General features: G+C 42.0%; 1 protein-coding gene across 1 annotated transcript in view; it reads right to left on the bottom strand.

The window, feature by feature from the left end:
* CSRNP3 (cysteine and serine rich nuclear protein 3) overlaps window positions 1–18,130 on the bottom strand; it is a gene marked incomplete at its 3' end in the record, with an annotated part of 79,718 nt that overhangs the window by 9,881 nt on the left and 51,707 nt on the right. Inside the window, exon 3 of the mRNA XM_084264452.1 lies at window positions 15,940–16,110. Within this exon, the coding sequence (XP_084120578.1) occupies window positions 15,940–16,110 (171 nt within the window). The remainder of the gene's footprint in view (window positions 1–15,939; window positions 16,111–18,130) is intronic.

Here is an 18,130-nt window from a genome sequence, read left to right as displayed (position 1 = left end):
TAGCATTACAAAAATTATAAAGACAATACGCTTAGTGTTTCAGACTGTCTCAGAAATCCATACCATTATCATCTCCATGGAATAATATAGGAATAATGCTGAGTAGCAGTCAGATTCACCTCCTTTTAACTGTTAAATATTTTTTCTACAAGCATTTATTAACTCCTTCCTTCTCCTTTTAGGGAAAAAAAAGGCACAAATGTTAGAGAAACGTAACAGACACCCCTTGATTTTTAAGATGAACCGAATCATATATTTGATTTATTGCAAAATGGCAACAGGATGCTGAGAATGTAGATAAGTCATTGTTGCTTTGCAGTTTACAAGCAACAAACAGGCAGGTGTGAATGAGACCCAACTGCCAGGATTCAGGCAATAAATAATTTTAAAGGTGCCTGACCGCACCCACACTTGGGACCATTCTATCAAAGCAGTAGCATGATGTACACTGCTCAGCTAAAACTGCACCATCTCCAGAGACAGGTCTTGTTGTCACAGTTAAAATATAGTTCTTAGTCTCTAATATTATTATGTAGTGAAATATTAATCACCACAAATGTAAATCCCCCAATTTTTATATAAAGTAATTCAGTCTAAAAAATTGCCTAATCTACTTAACTGTATGAAGAAAAAGCCTATTGGAATATATAGTCCTGTAATCAAATTACAGACAGTGTGCCCTATTGACATCATCGTAAAGCTACTTGGAGCTCCTGTAAAACACTGAAATAGTATATTATTTGTCTGAAATACTGTCAATAACTCTGTCATCTCCTCTGTGGTACTGCTAGGATGCAGTCAGAATATAGTCAAATATTTACAAGCACAGGCAGGAACTGCAAGAGATTGCAGGATTTTATCTGGTTATCCAAAAGCATGGAGTAGCTATGTCAGAGGGGAACGGGGAACCGCAACTACCTCCGTAACAAAGGACACAGAAGGAAGCACAGTTGGCACCACAAGGGCGCTGTGTTCTTGCCCTACTATAATTCCTAAAATCTCTGTGCAGACTGCCACCTTAACATGATCTTAGAAGAACCATTATTAGATATGCAATGGAAATGCTGAATGTCTTCAGTCCTTTTGCTGCAAGCCAATCAATCAGAAGTCAGATCATCTTATCAGGAGTCAGAGGCATACATTATTTTGCATGCACTGTACCTTAAATAGCACATTCAAGCCAGTTGTGACTACTGCTATACTCAAGAAAGAGCAGGACATTAAAAAATATGTATTTTCTGATACATCACAAAGCATGAACATATGCCTGGACAAAATTTAGTGACATAAATTGATTAGTAAACTCCTTTCAGAATGAGCAACACAGATTGTGCATGGTTTGCATACCTCTTTGCCATCACTTTCAAAGGTTTTGCAGGGAAACAAAACTTCATAGCCTAAAAATTTATCCAAAGAGTGTAAACGTAACTTTTCAAAACAGATCTAGTAGCAGCTTCCTTGCTTGGCCAGTCTCAATAAAGTATTTACGTGCCGTCTGCCCGTGCAACAAGTGGTGTCAGTGGATGCCACTACCACCCGTTCTGCAGAAAAACAGTGATGCTGATTCCAGGCAGTGTGCCAGGCAGAGATGTATTGGTTTACCAGCTGCTGGATGCACACTGTCAACAAGAATTAGAAGGTGGGTTTTGAAAACGAATGCCACCTCTTGGGTCTAGCAGTTGTGAGCAAGGATGCTAGAGGGGGAAAGGAATATTCACCAGCACCTCAATTTGTTCTGTGGATCACACATGATTCTTAACACATTTATGCACTACAAGTCTGATATATTCCATGGAAGGAAAAAATACTCAATTCTTGTGTATTTAAACAATATAATTTTTAGTTCCTTATTTCAGCATTATATGTAATTAAGTATTTCTGACAGATACAGTAGGTCCTGTAATGCCGTAAGTACATCAATTATCAGAGAGAAGGGTGATACTGGTAAGAACATAAATTACTGCTACAGAACTCTCTCTTAGAAAAGAAGGTCTTCAGACATAGGTATCTTCAAACAGCACTGTCAGAATTCCTCATCTGAAATCATACCAAAACACAAACATCATTATAGTTCTTCCCAGTGGTGGGAAACTATACACACAGTTGAAGACCATCTCCTACACTGGGACACTACACCATAACTTTTATTACCATTATTTTTATTAACATGGTTTCAATTTAAAATGGTAACATTTTATCTTTCAAAAAGTACAATTCTTACCACCCTGTGGCTAACAGCAATGGTGTACAAGATGGTTTACCAGAAAGACTAAGTGGTCCTCAGATTTTTTTAAGCTTATACATGCTTGATCAAGTGCATTAAATAGATTTTTCAACACCTAGTGTGTCCCATTTCTCTGCATGGAACAAGAGACACCACTAATTAATTTTTTAATGTTACTCCAGAAGTGAAACTTTAAAGTCAAAACTGAAGAAGCTATCAATGTAAAAATAAGAAAATACAGCTTTCATGAAAATAACAATTACCTTAAAAAATAAAACTGTTCTGTACAATAGCTTCCACAGCTGCTATTCTTTCCCTGAATTAATCTCTGTCACAATGACAATAATGGGAGAAGGACAGCTATTACAAATAGTGTTTTGACAATAAAATTTCCCTGTCAGATCCATCCTGGCGAAAGTCTGTTTTACAAAGCCTTGATCTGTGCTGGAATTCTGTCACCAACCAAACACATCAAGTGAGGAAATACTTTCCCGGTTTGGTAAAAGACTCCTCAACAAAGAAGGTAGGAAAAATGAGAGCTATTCAAGTCATGTGAGGCTAGAGAATAAAGAAGGGCCTTTGTTCAGCAACAGTTAATAATAAGAGAATGAAGCAAATTTTATGCCAGAAAAGTTTAAACATACATCTAGAATACACATCATTAACAGAAAAGGGTGAAGGGAGATGTAATACACAGATCTGTAACAAACTGGTGTAAATATTTTCATAATATATTTAAATGTAACTAGAACACTATGGCTAAGGACAGTCTCCTTAGTGTTGTAGTTAGATGGAAGAAACCAGCAAGTCCTGTTTCAAATAATGGTTGCCATCACCTTATTCCTACCAATAGGCTCATATAAGAATTTTTGTACTTACCCTCTGCATTGCAAATAAAATTTATTTTTCATTTTATGTATCATTGGGACATTGAAGAATTTTATTACTCATTTCCTATGGGTTATTCAAAACTAAATACCAGCAGCTCTCTTAACTGCTGACATTGTGCGCCCATGGTTGTTCTCCTTATAGAATCACAAGGTTGAAAAAGACCTTTAAGATCATCAAGTCCAACCATTCCCATCCTAAGCTAAACCATACCCCTAAGTACCTCATCTACCCTTTTTTTCAACATATCCAGGAACGGTGACTCAACCACTTCCCTGGGCAGCGTGTTCCAGGCCCCGACAACTCTTTCAGTAAAAATGTTTTTTCTAGTATCTAATCTAAACCTGCCCTGGCACAGCTTCTTGCCATTTCCCCTTGTCCTATCTCCTATTACTCAGCTGAAGAGACCATTGCCTACCTCTCTACAACATCCCTTCAGGTAGTTGTAGGTGGTGATAAGGTCTCCCCTAAGCCTCCTCTTCTCCAGACTAAACAGCCCCAGCTCCCTCAGATGCTCTTCACAGGATTTGCCCTCCAGCCCCTTCACCAGACTGGTTGCCCTTCTCTGGACTCGTTTCAAGGACCTCAATGTCCTTCTGGTGGGGAGCCCAGAACTTGACACAGCACTCGAGGTGTGGCCTCACCAATGCCAAACACAGGGGAACAATCACTTCCCTAGAACCACTGGCCACACTGTGTTTGATACAAGCCAGGATGCCATTGGCCTTCCTGGCCGCCTGGGCACACTGCTGGCTCATATTCAGCCTACATACCTTTGCCGCAGTTTAAAGTAGCTGGGTGCTGGCAGAGAAGATGGCAGGAAAAAATGGCTGCAGGAATTCTCTGCAACCCCCAGACTGTAAACATGGCCTCACTGCCACAAAAAGGGCAAAATTCAGAACAATTTGGGACAATTTGGCAAAAATTGGCAAATGGCCCAGCCAAACACAAAAGAAAAAGAGCAAAAGGCATGGGAAAAGGCAAAAGCCATGACAATACGCAGTTGGCATGGCAAAAGAAAATAAGAAAAACTAAAATAAAATGAAAGATGCACAATTGTCGTGGTGTTCTTCAAGTATTTTGTGGAACTGACTCACTCTTGGCATTCCAGGGAAATGACGGTCTCAATACTAGATTGAGAGGGAGCAGAGGGAGTAGAAAAGTATACAGGAGTGTGGAAATGAATGGAAAGTTGCAATGCAATGGAATAGAATGGAATGGAAAGTTGGAATGGAATGGAATGGAATGGAATGGAATGGAATGGAATGGAATGGAATGGAATGGAATGGAATGGAAACTTGGCCAAGCAGCACAAGTTTCAAAGGCTGCACAGCCTGTACACCTGCTGCTCACTTCCATGGCTCTCTGGCTTTGCCAGACTGCCAGGGAGGTTTAGCATAGAGTGCCATGAAATAGTAAGAAACCTTAACATAGAATAACAACCCCCCCTAAAATAATGTAATTTAATGTAAGAGAAAATCGCATAACATGATACTGCATGACACTGCATGAGTAAACCAAACATAAAAACTCAAGAAAGAATTTGAAACACCACCCCACCCCCCCCCAAAAAAAAAAAAAGTAACAACTGGGCAAGGAAAGCAAAGCAAAGCAAAGTATAGAAATGTAAAAGATTTCAGACAAGTCCCTGGGCGCCCACGCTGCGTGGCCTCATGAACTTTACATCCGGCACAGAAGGGGAACGACTAATCGGGATGGTCTTTGTGCCACAGGATTGGTCTGTGTCATGGCCTGAGAGAAGAGTAAGGGCACTGGCTTTGTCCTTGGGAGCCCAGTGGCAGAGGACACATCAGGGACTCCCAGCAGCTGTGTCTACTCCATGGCGACCAAAGGCAGGGACAGCCTCTGAGCCTCCTGGGCACAGGGACTGCACAGGGACTGCCTTGGGGGCCAAGAGCTCAGAGGCCTAGAGCCCAGAGGCCTTCCTCGGATGGATGCTGGGCGGGGCTGCAGCAGGCCAGGCTGTGCATGGCGGGGCCCCTGTCACCCCCTGTAACCAGGCAACGGTGATGTCACAATGCTCCGGGGCGTCCTGCTAGTCCCCCTGTCAGAGTTGTCCTGGGCACAGCCCAGAGAGGAGCTCTTAGAGGAGCTGCTAAAGCAACTCAAAGGAGGCTAAGGCTGTGGCCAGAGCACGGGGATACCTTCTTGAGGAGCGCTCACCATCCTCATCCCCTGTGCAGCCAGGAGCAGCAGCTGTAAGCAAATGGGGTGCAGAGAGGTTGCAAGGAGCACACACTGACCAGCACTCTGCCAGGTGCTGGATGGATCCTTGCTCCTCAGGTTGATGGGGGTGGGGGCACTAGGCCATTCTGGGAAGCCAGAGGCCTCCGTTGGGCTCTAGGCTGAGACAATAGGGCTAGGGCATTTCTGGGGAGGCGTGACCAGCCGGTGGGAGGAGGGAGTCGGTCTTGCTCACGTGCTCAGGGAATAGCTGATCTCCAGCTCTGCTGCTGGGGTCAGGAAGGAATTTTCCCCTGTGGCATGTTGGCACTGGTCCTTTGGGGTTTTTTGCCTTCCTCTGCAGCACGGAGCAGGACACCTTGCCAGGGTCCCTCTGGGCTGGCTCGCTGCCTGTTGCTGCTGCTTCTCCACAAATTGCCACAAAATTGTGCACAAAATAGGTACAAATTGGGCACAAATTGGGCAATAACTGGGCACAATTCAGCACAAATTGGCACAAAAAGAGCACAATTTGGCACAATTCGCCACAAAATGCCGCACATTGCCACATATTGTGTACCAAATGGCCACAAATTTGGCACAAATTTGGCACAAAAGGTGGGCACAAATTTGGCATAATTTGGCACAAATTGTCACAAATTGCCACAATTGAGCACAATTCAGCTCAATTCGGCACAATTCGGCAGAGTTCAGCAGAATTTGGCAGCATTTGGCTGGATTTGGCTGGATTCGGAGGAATTCGGCACAATTCGGCAGAGTTCAGCAGCATTTGGCTGGATTTGGCTGGATTCGGAGGAATTCGGCACAATTTGGCAGAGTTCAGCAGAATTTGGCAGCATTTGGCTGGATTTGGCTGGATTCGGAGGAATTCGGCACAATTCGGCAGAGTTCAGCAGAATTTGGCAGCATTTGGCTGGATTTGGCTGGATTCGGAGGAATTCGGCACAATTCAGCAGAGTTCAGCAGAATTTGGCAGCATTTGGCTGGATTTGGCTGGATTCGGAGGAATTCGGCACAATTCAGCAGAGTTCAGCAGAATTTGGCAGCATTTGGCTGGATTTGGCTGGATTCGGAGGAATTCGGCACAATTCAGCAGAGTTCAGCAGAATTTGGCAGCATTTGGCTGGATTTGGCTGGATTCGGAGGAATTCGGCACAATTCAGCAGAGTTCAGCAGAATTTGGCAGCATTTGGCTGGATTTGGCTGGATTCGGAGGAATTCGGCACAATTCAGCAGAGTTCAGCAGAATTTGGCAGCATTTGGCTGGATTTGGCTGGATTCGGAGGAATTCGGCACAATTCAGCAGAGTTCAGCAGAATTTGGCAGCATTTGGCTGGATTTGGCTGGATTCGGAGGAATTCGGCACAATTCAGCAGAGTTCAGCAGAATTTGGCAGCATTTGGCTGGATTTGGCTGGATTCGGAGGAATTCGGCACAATTCGGCAGAGTTCAGCAGAATTCGGCAGCATTTGGCTGGATTCGGAGGAATTCGGCACAATTCAGCAGAATTTGGCAGCATTTGGCTGGATTTGGCTGGATTCGGAGGAATTCGGCACAATTCAGCAGAGTTCAGCAGAATTTGGCTGGATTTGGCTGGATTCGGAGGAATTCAGCACAATTCAGCAGAGTTCAGCAGAATTCAGCACAATTCGGCAGAATTTGGCTGGATCTGGCTGGATTTGGAGGAATTCGGCACAATTCATCAGAGTTCAGCAGAATTTGGCAGCATTTGGCTGGATTTGGCTGGATTCGGAGGAATTCGGCACAATTCAGCAGAGTTCAACAGAATTCAGCACAATTCGGCAGAATTTGGCTGGATCTGGCTGGATTCGGAGGAATTCAGCACAATTCAGCAGAATTCGGCAAAAATTGATGCCAATTCCCACAAATTTGGCACAAAAAAGGGCACAAAAAGAACACAAATTGGGGACCAAAACGGCACAAATTCGGCAAAAATTGGGGACCAAAAGGGCACAAATTTGGCAAAAATTTGGGACCAAAAGGGCACAAATTGCACACAAATTGTGCACCAAAAGCGTAGAAATTGCACACAAATTGTGCACCAAAAGGGTAGAAATTGCACACAAATTGTGCACAAATTTGGCATAATTCACCACAAAATGCCACACATTGCCACATCTTGTGCACGAAATGGCTACAAAATTGGCACAATTCGGCACAAATTCGGCACAATTCGGCTCAATTCGGCTCAGTTCGGCACAATTCGGCTCAGTTCGGCACAATTCGGCTCAGTTCGGCACAGTTCGGCACAATTCGGCTCAGTTCGGCTCAGTTCGGCACAATTCGGCTCAGTTCGGCACAATTCGGCTCAGTTCGGCAAAAGTTGGCAAATGGCAATTGGCCCAGCCAAACACAAAAGAGCAAAAGGCATGGGGAAAAGGCAAAAGCCATGACAATACGCAGTTGGCATGGCAAAAGAAAGTAAGAAAAAATAAAAATAAAATGAAAGATGCACAATTGTCGTGGTGTTCTTCAAGTATTTTTTGGAACTGACTCACTCTTGTCATTCCAGGGCACAAAACTGCCACAAATTGGGCACAAAACGGCCACAAATTAGGCACTAACTGGGCACAATTCAGCACAATTTGGCAAAAATTGCCACATAAGGGCACAATTCGGCAAAAATTGGTGCAAAGTGCCACAAATCTAACATAAAAAGGGGCACAAGAAGTGCGCAAATTTGGCACAAATTTGGCACCAAATGGGCACAAATTGCACACAAACTGTGCACATATTTGGTAGAATTCGCAAAAAATTGCCACAAATATGGCAACATTTAGCACTGACTGGGTACAATTCAGCAGAATTCAGCAAAAGTTCCCACATAAAGGGCACAATTCAGTGAAAATTGACACAAACTGCCATAAGTTTGGCTCAAAACGGACACTAAATGTGCACAAATTTGGCACAATTCGCCAAAAATTGCCACAAATTGCCACAATCTTGGCATCAAAATGGGCACAAATTAGGCATTAACTGGGCACAATTCGGCAAAAATTGCCACAAATTTGGCACAAAAAGGGCACAAATTAGGCTCGAACTGGGCACAAATTTGGCATAATTCAGCAAAAATTGCCACAAATTGGGCACAAATTTGGCAGAAAATGGGCACTAACTGGGCACAATTCAGCACAATTCAGGAAAATTCAGCACAATTCGGCAAAAATTGCCACATAAAGGCACACTTTGGCAAAAATTGCCACAAATTGCCACAGATTTGGCACAAAATTTGGCACAAATTTGCCAAAAGTTGCCACAAATTTTGCACAAAATGGGGACAATTCAGCACAATTTGGCAAAAATTGCCATGTAAGGGCAAAATTCGGTGAAAATTGGTGCAAATTTCCAAATTTTGCACAAAAAAGGGTACAAAAAAGTACACAAATTTGGTACAATTCGCCAAAAATTGCCACAAATTGGGCAAAAAATGAGCAAAAAATGGGCCAAATTGGGCACAATTCAGCACAGTTTGGAAAATTGCCACAAAAAGGGAACAATTTGGCACAACTTGGGAAAAACTGCCACATAAAGGGCACAATTCAGCAAAAATTGGTGCAAATTGCCACAAATGTGGCACAGAAATGGCACAAAAAGTGCGCAAATTTGGCACAAATTGGGCATGAAAAGGGCACAAATTGCACACAAATTTGGTACAATTCGCCAAAAATTGCCACAAATTGGGCACAAAATGGGCACAAAATTGGCACTAACTGAGCACAATTCAGCACAATTTGGCAAAAATTTCCACATAAGGGCACAATTCGGCAACAATTGCCACAAACTGCCATAAATTTGGCACAAAAAGGGGTACAAAAAGTACGCAAATTTGGCACAAATTTGGCACCAAAAGGGCACAAATTGGGCACAAATTGCATGCAAATTTGGCACAATTTGCCAAAAAAAAAAAAACCAGCTCATGAAAAAGTGACTGAGAACCCCATTTTCCCAGTCCCTACCCCGTCCTGTTCCACAGTGTGGGGGAAGATGGGCACAAGATCATGGCTAAAGGGAAGTCTGCTGAGAATGGAGGGGTAAGGTGCTACCAAGAACCCCATTTCCCCAGTCCCTGCCCCCCCCTGCGCCACAACAGGAGGGAAGAAGGGAGCAAAAATCCTGACTAAAGTCTGCTAAGAAGGGAGCGGTGAGGGGAACATGTTTTAAGATCTGTTCATGTTGTTTTAAGATTTGGTTGTGCTTCCGACTCCGGTTTCACTGTGTGTGTAGTGTAATAAATTCGATTTCATTCCTTCACTCTGTGTTGAGTCCGTTTTGCCCATGTCATTGAGGACAGGATGATCTCTCCCTGTCCTTACACTGATTCCCAAGCCTCTCAATATACATTTTCTCCCCTGTCCAACTACAAAGGGGTGTGATAGACTGACTTCGGTGGGTGTCTGGCCTCCAGCCAGGGCTAAACCACCACAGCCTTAGTAACAAATGTCATCATGGGTCCACCCAACTCCCAAAACCCAAGAAAAGTCACTTTCCAAGGGGGAAAAACAGTATTTACACCAGCGGTCCAGCGTATGCTTATGAGAATCATCCAAGTCTCATTTGTGTATGAATAAATTATAACTGATGAAATAGGTAAGCAACAGCAATAATGTGCTGGCAGACCGAAAGATTTCCTGAGTTCCTCTCACATACACGACCTGTTATACAGCTGCAGATTTTGTTCGCCTTGAACATGCTGATTTTGCTGTCTGGGCTGCAGAGCTACAGCAGTGTGAAACCTGTGAAAGACAGGAGGGTTTCCTTCTGCACATTCAGCAGCCAAAACAATCCAACCCTCCCACCTGGGAAGGGATCCTGCTGTGGTTGTATTTGTCTAAGAAATGCAAAGCTTGCTTCCTTATTTTACAAAATCTTGATAGGAATGGTATCTTAAGCCCATCATGTTTTTCAAATATTTTTTTACTGAGAAAAGTGGTAGTTCTTTGATTATAAATAATCTCGGTTCTGGCTGAACTCCAAGACATAAGTACTTTCTTCTGCTGTCTCAGCTATTCTCCTGATGTCAAAGACACATTAAAATAAATGTGAGCCATATGGCTCCCAGGCAGATTACCAGCACTTTTGCATCAATGAGGGCAAAGCGATTCATTGTCACCAGCACGTAAATATCTCGGGCACATGAAAATTTCAGAAGGCTGGAAAAAACATATCTGAAGCAGCCTCTTGGATGAAAGTTTTATCTTAAACCAGCGGAAATGCTGCTTTTCTTATATACTCTTCTACCTAGCATGTCCCCTTTTTACATGCTCTTCATGCCACACAAACCACTATGGCAAGAATGAATAACACTATTCTCCAACTGCTCCATGACTTTCCCACACAGTGTTTCATCAAATCTACCACCACGGAACAGCAAAACATAATTCATCATGGCAATCCAGGCCAGAACAGCATTTCAGTGCCATCTCGCTTCTCAATCTTTCACAGAAAACAAAAACTTGGGAAAAGGTCGCACTCCAGAAATTGCTTCTATCTCTGTCTCTCCTTCTACCTCATTGACTCCCAAAGGAAATTTTTCTGAGTCCCATATACTTAAAAATTTTAAACTTTTAATGATGAAAGACACTTCTTACTTGCTGGAAATCCACATTAAGAGGAAATGCTGTCACATGCAACTTACCCACCCAAAGAAGTATGTGGGCTTGAAGGAAGGGGTCTGCATAGTCAGAAAAGCGTAAATCAAATAGTGGCAATTAGACAGGACAGGGACAATGTTGTGGAATAGCAACACTAGCCCTAGCAGCATTTCACTGCTCTACCCTTCTGGTACCTTCCTCTTGGGTAAAGCCAGAGATAAATCCACCTCACAGGAAGGGACCTGTGGGAATGCTTGCCTAATGCTAGATTTATGTATGCCACATCTGAAAAGGCTTTTGAAAAGTACTAGCTCCCAGACAAGTTTGACATGAATAGGAGAGGGTTTTTATTTGTACTTTAGTTGAATATTTTACCTCACTATAAGAGCACTGTTTAATATCTCACAGAAATGTTAAATTCTTGGGATGCATGCTAAAAGCTGGAATTTTACTGCATAAATTTGAGTGACAGTTTTAAGTTTACTTCCTCGACACTCTATCTCTAGAACATCTGAGTATCTGTGATGTTCATCATACTGGCCTGGTTTCTTCACTGTGTGAATACCATCAGCCTGCTGGGAGAAGTGGCATCAGTTACCTGCCTTTACCTCACCGTTTCCTCTAACTGCCAGCTGCTCTTTGGTAGACAGTTATTTCTGACCTTGGCCCCCAGCTCTGAACAGTGAAGGGAGCAGAGCCACTAACACAGATCCCCTGCAGTAACACCCAAAGACACTGCAGGCAATCCTTTCTCCCATCTTGCAGGTGACTTTGGTGAATAGCCAGTTGATACAAACAACCTCCCATTTAGCTGTCCATGACTTTGCATTTGCAAATGTATTTTGCCTGTCACGAACATCTTCAACAAAAAAGAAAAATATTTATATGTTATCTAAGCCCAAAAAAATATCATGTAAAACCACAACTGTCCCTGTTTGTATATGAAATGCACTTTTCAAAAATACAGAGAAATAGCTGCACAAACTAAGAAAACTCCCTTAAAAACAGCCCTTATTCCTGATTCTCAGAACCACCTCCAAGACCAGCCACGTTCATAACAAACCTCAAGCATCCAATACTCTTCCAAGACAGTACCCTAATTAGCAGAATGACAGTACCTATGATTATGGCTGTCTGCAGAATAGCCTGCTAATGACAGTGATAATGTTAATGGCAAGATAGTGACAATTAATGGAGGGTATCAACTAGGCTGCGCAGTGGTTTTACCTCCTGTCAGAGGAGCTGGTACTGGAGATTTCACCTGCCTCTACAGCTCAAGAGAAACCTCTGCAATAAAAGCACTACTTTAAAAGTTTCAGCTTTGCTACATCGAAGTTGAAATGCCAGAGCAAAGCAATAGCAGCTCTTCAAAGTACATCTCTTAGGAGATGTGTCTGTGCTAAATGTGCTATGGGGATTTTTTACCAGCACCAAAACACAAAGGACAGGACACGATTAGGTTTTACAAGGTCTTTCGATCGCATGCAATTCTGCAACTTAAATTTGTGTATTTATCAGAAAAATATATAAAACACGTAGGGCAGGTACTTCCAGAAGGCAGGATGCACCCGTCTCACCTGGAGCGTGGAACCCAGTGTCCCTCAGCACAGAGTCAGAGGATCTGTAGGAGCACTGTACTTACAGCAATGTCAAAGACAACTGATGGAGCTGGTGAAACACAGCAGCAGGGTGTGTTAGCTTAACAGGGCAATTCATAGGAGCTGAAATGGCATTGAGTGTGCTCCCACACTATTCCATGTACCTCCAAGGACCCTTAGTCCTGACAAAGAGTAAAATAAAAAGTGATAAAAAGTGATAAAAAGTGGCCCTGAAATGGGACAAGTATGTGTACCAGTTAGTAACATGCTTTTGTATCCATTAAAGTAAATCTCTGGTGTGATTAATGGCCTGCTGAATCAAAAAGGAATGTCCTCTAACAGAAAACTAAGTAAAAAAACCATCAGGGATTGTATCTGCCAGTTGTAATGAAGGCACTCCCTCACCATTTCGTAAGAAATTTAAAAATGTGCAGATGTGTGCGTACATATATGTGTGTATACACACACAAACATATATATGAATACTCACACCTGACCAAGGAAGTATTACATTCATTTATTTTTTGGTTATGAACCTGACAATAGTTGCCCATGTTTTACGGACGGAAATTTCATTTCCTGACTCAGAAGAAAGATGCCTGTAAGTTAGACTAGGGATTTGTTGTTGCTGTTGCTGTCTCAATTTATTTAAATGGATATATTGTTAAAGAAACTCTGTAGTAGGCACAACAAATAGCACTTAGGACATCTCAGTCATGTATTTTCTGCTCTCATACTACAGGGTTAATTGTTGAGATCAAAGCTATCTTCTTCTGGTGGTTCTGCCCCACCTGAATGATCCAGAGGAGCTGTGTGCCTCATTTAGCTGGCAGGTTAAACTGACCTTAAGGCTAATGGAGCAGGATAGCTGAAAGGTTCTTGTTTATCTGACCCAACACATATTGTTTCAAGGGCCGTGTAAATACTGAGATGCATCAGCTATTCTAGATAGATTTATACACAAGCTGCCTCCTTGCTGAAGCGTTCAGAGTTGTAGGTGCAAGTGATTAAAATACCATCTCCTTGTCAGGTCAATTAGAAAGGCAAAATAAAACTTGGAGGGCCAAGTTAGGCTTTTTTAAAACGCTCAGTTAAAGAATTAACATATAAATCTTGGTGTCAACTATAGGTCACCCACAACCCCCACACTTCCAGCCAGTAAAACAGAGTTTATACTTTTCTTAGAGGAAAACAGACACAAAGGAAAACAGTACACAGGATCTGACAGTATCTCACCAAAGGAAAGAAAACGGTACAATGTGTCAGATAATGGCTTAGAAAGATAACCCCCATCAAGGTGGTACTCAAACATGTAACAGAGGCAAGAAATCAGCCCAGGCCTTTCTTCTGCACTGGCTCTTTTCAGCCGGTTGACTGAAGTCTCACAGAACTCTCCCTCTCCACATTCTCTTAAAAGTATGGATTCAAATATTCAACCTAGGAAAGCTTTTTAATGTTGGGAGATGGACGTGTTTGGCTTTCTGTTTACTCTTTAATGTACACTGTTAACAGTGTTGTTACTGTACAACGCATCTGCATGTAGTTTTCAAGTGGGCATCAGTTACTGGCTCTGTAAGACACTGGTATTTGTGAGATACAAACACTGACAATTTCCACATACTCTGACTTGACAAGACAGGGCCAAGTACCTCAGTAACATTAGTTCATTTCTTATCAATTCCGAGAACTCAAAATAAGCTTTTTAAAGTAAAAGTCTTTAGATAATCTGGAAGTTCTAAAAAAAATAAAAAATAAAAATCTAAGTACATCTGAGTGAGCTGGAACTGTTCAGTCTAGAGAAAAGAAGCCTAAGGAGGGACCTTATTAATGTTTATAAATATCTTAAGTATGGGATGCAGGGGGAATTGGCCAGCCCCTTTTCAGTGGTCTGTGGAGACAGGACAAGGGGCAATGGCTGCAAGCTGAAGCACAGGAAGCACACGTCAACATGCGGAAGAACTTTTACACAGTGAGGGTGACAGAGCCCTGGAACAGGCTGCCCAGGGAGGTGGTGGAGTCTCCATCTCTGGAGATATTCAAGACCCGCCTGGACGCCTGAGTGATATGTCCTAGGGAGCTGCTTTGGCAGGGGGGTTGGACCCGATGATCTCTTGAGGTCCCTTCCAACCCCTACGATTCTATGATTCTTTGTATTATCTGCGTATACACAATAAACTTGCTGTCTTCTATGTGGGTGGCAAGGACTATTTGATGTGAAGGGACTGCTTTCAATCTGTGATGAATAATCTAAGTCCTTAAACAGATGCAAAAGTTAAAAGGTCAGCATGCAGGTAATATTGTCATCAAACTATTTCTTAATGCTACCAAAAGGATTTACTGGGCCACTTAGCTCCTTTGTGGCATTTCAATAAAACAGGCCCCCTACTAGTACTGCATCTTAAATATAATTTAAAGTATCAAGACTGTTGCACATAAAGGCATTTGTGAAGTTGTGCCTGTGTAACATTTTGCACAGGAATGCTCCATTCTAGAACACAGGATTCAGACCCTCACATCCAAACCCTGGCTCAAACTGCTGAGCAGCATTTGGTAAACAAGTCAGTTATAATTATATTCATATGGCATACTACAAACATGATTTCTAGGTGTAACCTAGACCACATAGTTGTATGGATCATGTGGGCAGCAATGAGAAGCTTTACCCACTCCTCTGTCCATAGTCTTAAGAAAACAGCTTTATAGTCACAAATTCCAGCCAGGAGATCAATATGCAATAGAGTTCAAGGTGGCAAACCCCTGCTTTTTAAAACCAGCAGTTCAATATTAAAATAATATAACCACCAAAAATCAGTATCATAAACTACAAATATATGCTGTAAATTTATTCTTCCTAGATACATATGTTGCACACAAAGCTTTGCTAACTTAACCCCAAATTCTTCAGTACAGGCATTGACTAGTAGAGAGATACCCTTCCTCACATGAGGCATGAACTACTGTAATGCACATACACAATGTTCCTCAATTCCAAATACAAGAAAGCTGATTGTTTTCTTTGGAGAAGAACTCTCACTGACACAATACTGCAAATAAAGCTGCCAGCTGCAGTACACTTACCTAGAGAAAATAATTGAGCTTACTTAAAGCACCTTCCCTACAGTATCTGTTTGAAATACCTTAAGCACAACTCCCAACATTAACTACAAACAGCTACATAATTCAAATAGCAAACAGGAAGGGGCTTCCAATTGACTTCAAATTCTTACCTGACAGATTGTTTTATACAGTTAAAGAGAAAGGAAGAGGATGCAACCTCATTTTGCATAAACTCAACCCTAAAGAGTCCAATTTATCATCTGTTCAATTTAAAATCAGTGTTTATCTAACCATAAAATTTATTTTATTTTGAGGAATGGGAGGAATTCTTTAGATACACAGATTTAGTACTTACGGGTAAAATGATTAGAAGTGGATGGATTGACACTATCACCACTGTCAGCACTTTCACTGCTAGAAACATCATCATCTGATTCCCGCACAGAGGAACAAGGTGAGGAGCCATCAACTTCTTCAAACTTCCTCTTTAAAATTCCACTCATTGCTGCAATGCTGTCACATGTACCTGTAACACGAACAGAGGCAGTGAGGCACTAAAAAATCCAACAGCAGAATATGCAGTCATAACCTCCAGAATAATTTTTACTTAGCAGTACCAATAAGATAGCACTTCTACCCTTGAATAATCATTTAGTATGAAATAAGATATAGTTAATTTACAGTGAAACTATAGGAAAGAAACAAACCATTGTAAGTCATACTCTAACTTGTTATGGAGATGGTTATTTCACTAGAATTATGTGTAACAGATTACTTTCAAGAGTGTTTTCCCCATTATTGGGGATCCCAATTTCTAGGTTATCTTCTTAAATTTCAAACAAGAAAAAGGGTGTTTCTCTTTAAACACCCTTGCTTGGTGTTTGCTTGGTACACCCTTTGCTGCCACAGGAGGAAGGAATGTTCACAATGAGGGATAAAATTAGATAAGATGAAATCATACTGAACACTATAGAGTTCCCATTGCCAAATGTATGTCATCTAATATGCATTCGCTTCAACCCTATAAGAAATCCATCTGATAATTCCAATAATGGACAGATAAGACAATGCGGTCATAAAGACCATATACCAGTAAAGTGCTCAATACATTCAGAATCAGAAATTCCCCACTCCAGTCAGAGATACCAACTGCCTCCTAAACTCTCTCCTTCCCACAATTAAGAAATTAGAGTCCATGTTGAGAAGATGATGATGAAGCTAAGTGTTCAAGCAGAAATCTAACAGCAGAGGTAGAAATATAATATAAACTGTGCATCAGTAAGAACAAAGTGTCCCCTTAACTAACTGAGAAGGGATCATCAATGGCTGAAGCTTACTCTGAAGACATGCAGCTGCCACTGACAGCACTGCAGAGGCAAGCAGTGCAGATATTTATCCAGGCAAAAAGTTTTCCTAGGATTGATGACATGCTAGACTCGCAAAGTAGTACACACAACCTAGTGCTACGGACTTACCCCAGGGGTTCTGCCAAATCCCACTCAAAGCAAGAAAAAAAAAAAAGAAATAAAAATAAATTTGTATTCCTCACTTTTTTAAAATCCCTGAAGCTACCTTTAGGATTTATTAATTCTGAGCCAGCTGCATTCTGGCTCAGAGAGAACCTCCAGAGCCACCTTCCAACCAACGTTTCTCTAGCTATGTGGTTAAAAAAACCCCTACCACCGACAAACTGTCAGGAAGCTGACATATGCTGTACTAAACGACTAGTAAGTAAGACAAGGTTAAGGTAGAGGCTTCGCTACTGGCCATACAGTTGAACAATTAGCACATTTCAGAGTTTTGGCCCAAGTCACCTTGTGCTCTCCTGGATAATGCAAGATAAAGCAGGCGCCAGAACCATTCCCAGCAGGCAGGCTGGATGGGGGAACCTGGGTTTTGGCAGCTGACAGCTCTGCCACTGTGGACATAAACTGTACTTTGCCACTTGACAGCAGAAGGAAGAGAATGCTGTCTTTAGCCTGTACTGTTTTATCTTTTTATTTAACAGAGGTAGCATCTCAGTGATGTAGCTGTTGTGTTCTGATCCTGTAAAGCAGAGCACTTCAGTAGATTCTCTGGTATCTTTGCTCACACTCGGTCTAGTACCAAGTAGCTTCAATGTCTCTTATGCATCCTACAGCCCCCTTTAAATCTCAACACCAGTTTTCTTCCAGGAAGTGACCATGTGAAGAGGTTTGCAACCAATTTTTGGCCTGATATGCAGCTAGAACAGGATAAGAGAGGATAAACGAAACCGAGCTACAAGAAAAAACATTAAAAAACATTGATGGGTTTACCAGGTTACAAAATCTGTAGAACTAACTCAAAAGCAGAATTCATCAAACACTTAAGTCTGTCTCCAGGAAATGTTAGGACTGAGGTGGCAAGAATATCATGGTTTCATCCCATGCAACAGAGACTTAGTTTCTAATTACTTGCTTTGCTTTGCTGACAAAGCATTTTAAATTGTCTACCAGGTCCGGTGCACAGCCTAAGGGAATTATAGGCAGGTTTAAACTTGCCTTTGTAAGCCAAACCTAGAAACT

Source organism: Gallinula chloropus (assembly GCF_964237585.1).
Source record: "Gallinula chloropus genome assembly, chromosome: 5".
In the NCBI taxonomy this organism is placed as follows: Eukaryota; Metazoa; Chordata; class Aves; order Gruiformes; family Rallidae; genus Gallinula; species Gallinula chloropus.
This window is presented reverse-complemented; position numbering and strand designations above follow the sequence as displayed.